The following is a 5,272-nucleotide window of genomic DNA, read 5'->3' as shown; positions in this document are numbered from 1 at the left end:
TATATATATATAGTGTGTGTGTGTGTGTACATCATTAATCTCTTTCCATTATGAGACACAGTAAGTCCAATACAATTTAGTACGAAGCGTTTTCTTTACACGAAATTGATTTTCATTGTACATAAAGCGGGCTCATCTATTCCGAGCACTCGTGTAAACCGCGGCGATGACAGACACGCCATGAAACAGCGATAAAACCCCGGCAACTATTTCCCAGAAAAGCCTCCTCGTAAAGCGCTGGATTCGAATGACTTGACATCACATCGTTTATACACCAATAATGTTGGGAGCTGTCTGGAGTGGATTGGCAGAGACGCGCTTCAGTCTGCCATTGTTTGGGCCATTGTTCCGCGCACTGTAATGTGGCCTGACAAGCTACATGACTACTGATGATATTTAGACTTATATTTCTTACTCTTCAGTAATATGTATTCCCTTCTAGCGTACATGTGTATTCAAGGGACTTATGGGGAAAATGTTTTCCCCATAAGCTCCTTTGTGTATTGTATAATTTATTCCTTAATAGCAGGATTTTGTATTTTACTTTATATTGTAATTTACATATTCCTTTTGTGTCACGTCACTTATACATTGAAAATGAAATGTTTAACAAGTTACTAAAACAATACACATAAATGCAACATCTATGATGAACGTGAGTCCGACCCCCTCCCCCATGGAAGAAAGCATAAAAAACACGGAACACTAAAAACGTTTTGTCGCTATGATGAATTCCCGTGTGGCTAACATGATATTATAAGAGCTTAGCAAATTACCACGTAGAATTGTTACTCATTCTCTACTGCTTATGCCGTGCACGAAATGTCCACCCTGATGGATATGGTTGTTGCATTTGAGACTGTAGATCGTCAGAAGGGTCATTGGGTTGATAAATATTGGAATTGGCCATCGAGAAATGGGTCAATGGTCCTCTTAAGACTTAAATCCACGCACTTCGGGGTAATGAATGAGGCCGTGAAGGAATTCGCAAATGGGGCTCCCTGAAGTCCAAAGCGAGAGAAATCGCCCGTTTCTGGGATTCGTCTTCTCAGGTTGTTATTGTGTATGGGGAAGAAGTCGCCCGTCTTTTGCTGAGGTCACATTTCCAAACCGGGGCCCGGCCGGGCTGTTTCGATCGACGAAAAATCAGCAATTTGTATAAAGAATATACACAAATAGTTCCCATTGTTATTTTTTTGTGATTTGTTGTCTTTTATACCATACTCTTCGTTCCATAAGACTGCCCGGCCGGGCCCAGGTTTGGAAATGTGACCTCACTATTTCTGAGGTGCTGGCAAGCGTGCGTGCACACGGAGTGTTTCGTCTCTAATGGTTTATCAATCCTTCAAACGATTCAAAGATCCGGATCTATGACACTAGTATGCACTTTGTACCTTGATGCTCTCCAAAGAGAGGTTTCGGTCGGGGGTTATTTTGTTGTTGCTGTTTTAGTTGTATTTTTCTTGAGGTATTTCCTATGACTATATGTTCGTAGTAGCTGTAGTCTGTTTCTTTTTTTTTGTTTGTTTATTTGTTTGGTCGCCGTAATTTAGAAGAAAGGGACAGAAATCGCGGTCACTATACTTCGCTTGGAGAGCAGTCCTTCCCAAAATTTGCTTTCTACATCAAGCCACATTCACAAAATTCTAAGTCGCAACTTCTCGAGTCATACAGCTAGCCAACAATTTGGTGGACGCAAAGAGGCATTAGCCATAGAGGTAAGCTACTAAGTACTTTGTTCTTGGACGGATCATTACGTAAAGTGACATCCGAACGAACATCTGCCTGCTGAAGCTTCGGAACGCCTGCCTGGCGTTTAGCTACAATGTGGGGTATCAGGTTACCCATCCGTCTGTTATGTGAGTTATCAGGTTACCGATCCGTCTGTTCTGTGAGGTATCAGGTTACCGATCCGTCTGTTATGTGAGGTATCAGGTTACCGATCCGTCTGTTATGTGAGGTATCAGGTTACCGATCCGTCTGTTCCTGGAACCCCCAGATGTTCGGGCATGATTACGCGTAAGGGCGTTTAGCTGGACCGGTCCTTTACAGCCGGTATAGCCGCCATTCGGCGTAACAACACAGCTTTACAGAAAAGCAACAGCAAAGGAATCAATTTGAACGACCTGTCACACCTAGCAAATGCACATCTATCTCTGAACGTTGTTTAAAGATATCCAGTGAGGAATCCATATATCCCCTCATCATGTCCCTTTGGACAGTAGAATTGCAATCTTATATATTCGTCAGTGGTCCTACAGGATGGTCGATACAATGTCTTGTTTAATTAACAAGGAAACCGAGCCAATGACGGGAGGTACGGCTCTACTTTCTGGACAGCTGCTACAAGCACGAGGTCAACCAATAACACAAAAGTTTAGACTCCATGTACATGTATCACATCATCATGTCCCTGTGGACAGCAGTATTACAATGCCCACAACCGTGAACATTTCCACTCTCCACTCTGGTCGATATCGATACAATGCCTTGTTAAACAAGGAAACCGTGACCATGACTGGAGGTGCTAAACTTTAATACGACCCCTGGGGGTGTAGCCATAGGACAGTAAGGTTGTTTTGAAATGTCTTGCAATGTTTTGTAATATTTTATGTTATTGCAATGTCTTGTCTTGTCAGCAGGGCAAGCCTTTGTAATAGCAACAGGCTAGTTGGGCTGCCCTAGCAGTGTGTGTGTGTGTGTTGAACAGCCAAATACTGCCAAGTTATTAATATTAAGCCATGATGTTGTTCCATCTCCAGGACCGCCGGTGGACATCGACGTGGGTTTTGCGGTACAAAGCATCGATCAGGTTTCCGAGATCAACATGGTGAGTAAAATAAAGCATTCTGCAGTTCCCTGTAACAAGTTTTGCTTTTATTTATTGATCTTAAAAACGGTTGAGTGGTTCCGCGTCTTGTGATGCTACTTAGTGCTACCTCGCTCGTCTGTGGCCCAAATCGGACTGCCTTGGATGGACGTTTTTGAACCTCGTTATAGCACAATAAGGATCAATAACATGACTTTATGGCTGAGGCACATTTTCAAGGGGGCACAAAAAGTGTGTGGCAGATCTATACTCCGGTCAAATTCTGGGGAACACAAGACAAGACTGCAGTCCCGATGTCAAACCGGATGTCCTGTCGAGTAGTTTACGGGCTGTTCACGCCTTTGAGTGGCCCAGTAGGACTCCTAGCGGCTTCCGGGAAATTTGGAGCTCGGGCGGACCATTCTAAGGTTACGCTGAGGTCACATTTCCAATGAAAGATATATGAAAGACAACAAAGCACAAAAATGAAAGACAAAAAAGCACAAAAAAAGTTGAAAAAATATTTGCGTTCATCATTTATATAAATTGATGATTTTTCGTTAGTCGAAACATCCCGACCGGCCCCGGTTTTGAAATGTGACCTCAACATTAAAGGGGTAGATTTCTTTTTGCAAATACTCTTTATTTCCCTGATTTCCTTATGCCCAGGAGTACACCATGACTATGTTGTTTAGACAAAGCTGCAGTCCATTTTCGACCCTGATGTCCTATCCGATAGTTTACGGGCTGTTCTCATATTTGAAGGCCCTAGTAGGACTTCTCGTTAATGCTCTTTATTTCCCTGATCCCCCATGCCCAGGAGTACACCATGACTATGATGCTGAGTCAGAGCTGGATCGACCCCCGCCTGGCCTTCAACTCAAGCTCCGTGTCGGAGATCCCACTGGCCGGCGCCACAGGTTAGGATGTTTTGTTTGTTTGTTTGTTTGTTTATGTTTACCGTCGCAGAACGTTTGGCTCAGTTTATTCTTCTTCTCGAAACAAATAAAGCCAATGACCTGGACTAGACGTCTGTCACCATTGTAACATCGTGCTGTAGCAACACCTCGTTAGTAACGGCAGATTTCTTAAGTGGGGTCGTATGGTGAACGGCAGAGTGCTCGACTCGGAACAAAGAGCTCCCGGGTTTGAGTCCTGGCATGCTACCGATCTTGTGCCCTTGGGAAAGGCACTTTACACGACTTTACCCACTTGAGTACAAATGAGTATTGTCTGTCCGGTATTTGTTTCTATGTGTGGGACACAACACCAGCAACAGCTGCCTTTGTCCCACGTGTATTGCACAGTTGCAATTTCAATAAATCAAATTTCTTCTCAGATTATCATGGACGTTCATCTGTGCTGGTAATAATAAAGTAAAACGTTGAACTTTATTCCAACACACAGTTTACAGAGAAATCAAATTTTCAGCGACACTGTCGCCTTCATCAAGATAATTAATAACTTCACAACGTGATCTCGCGAGAGTTACGGTTTACAAACACGTGACCTTATTCACACGACACTTTACTGATACGTGACGTAAGCAATGAAGGCGACAGTGGTCGCTGAAAATTTGATCTCTGTAAACTGTGTGTTGGAATAAAGTTCAATGTTTTACTACAAATTTCTTCTCTTTTCGTCCCCAGCGGAGAAGATTTGGATTCCTGACACTTTCATCCTGAATGATAAGAAGTCCTTTAAGCACACCGTGACTGCCCACAACAGGCTGTTGAGACTGTCCTCCGATGGAAAAGTTCTGTATAACGTTAGGTAAGTCTTCTACAAAATTAGATAAGCCCTGTATAACCCGGTATACATGTATAACGTTACGTATCTTGCGCATAACGTAAGGTAAGTCCTGTATAAAGTTAGGTACGTTCTGTCTAATACTAGGGAAGTCCTGCACAACGTTAGATAGGCCCTGTATAACCATAGATAAGTCGTGTATAACGCTATGTAACTATTGTATAACGCTAGTTTAGTATTTATAACGCTAAGTTAGTATTGTATAACGCTAGGTAAATCCTGTGCAAAGCTAGGTAAGAACTGTATAACACTGTACACATGTATAATGTTACGTACGTCGTGTATAACGTTATTGTTCTGTATAACGCTAGGTAAGTCCTGTATAAGTTTTTAGGTACGTTTTGTACTTTTTTGTATAACGTTAGGTAAGCTATGTAAGACGTTAGGTGTGTCAGGTAGACACGTACGTCAGATACGTTCTTACAGTTTGAAAACCATCAGTAGTCGCCAGAGAAATTTAAAAAGAAAGACCAAGTAGGATCAAATGTCTCGAATACCACCTCTTCGTTTTTGTCCTATATAATACACGACTCTTCGAATCTCTTATCAGATTTACAGGGAACCTCGATTCTTATATTCTACCCTATTCTACCCTAAGAAAATCTAAGCCATACATTGACATTTGACAGTTTTGTTCTTCATGGAATTGCGTTT

General features: G+C 42.3%; 2 protein-coding genes across 2 annotated transcripts in view; both read left to right on the top strand.

The window, feature by feature from the left end:
• LOC109486884 (gamma-aminobutyric acid receptor subunit gamma-3-like) overlaps positions 1-3,581 on the top strand; it is a 79,465-nt gene extending 75,884 nt beyond the window's left edge. Inside the window, exons 4-6 of the mRNA XM_019790790.1 lie at positions 2,763-2,830; positions 3,479-3,498; positions 3,575-3,581. Of these exons, the coding sequence (XP_019646349.1) occupies positions 2,763-2,830; positions 3,479-3,498; positions 3,575-3,581 (95 nt within the window). The remainder of the gene's footprint in view (positions 1-2,762; positions 2,831-3,478; positions 3,499-3,574) is intronic.
• A 53-nt stretch (positions 3,582-3,634) lies between these two features.
• The window catches only part of LOC109486975 (gamma-aminobutyric acid receptor subunit beta-2-like), a 10,227-nt gene continuing 8,589 nt past the window's right edge, over positions 3,635-5,272 (top strand). Inside the window, exons 1-2 of the mRNA XM_019790890.1 lie at positions 3,635-3,729; positions 4,459-4,582. Coding sequence (XP_019646449.1) covers positions 3,639-3,729; positions 4,459-4,582 — 215 coding nt within the window. The 5' untranslated portion in view covers positions 3,635-3,638. The remainder of the gene's footprint in view (positions 3,730-4,458; positions 4,583-5,272) is intronic.

Source organism: Branchiostoma belcheri, unplaced genomic scaffold (assembly GCF_001625305.1).
Source record: "Branchiostoma belcheri isolate BF01 breed outbred unplaced genomic scaffold, Haploidv18h27 scaffold84, whole genome shotgun sequence".
Taxonomy (NCBI): domain Eukaryota; kingdom Metazoa; phylum Chordata; class Leptocardii; order Amphioxiformes; family Branchiostomatidae; genus Branchiostoma; species Branchiostoma belcheri.
Note: the sequence above shows the minus strand (reverse complement) of the source record. Positions and strands in the feature narration are given on the sequence as shown.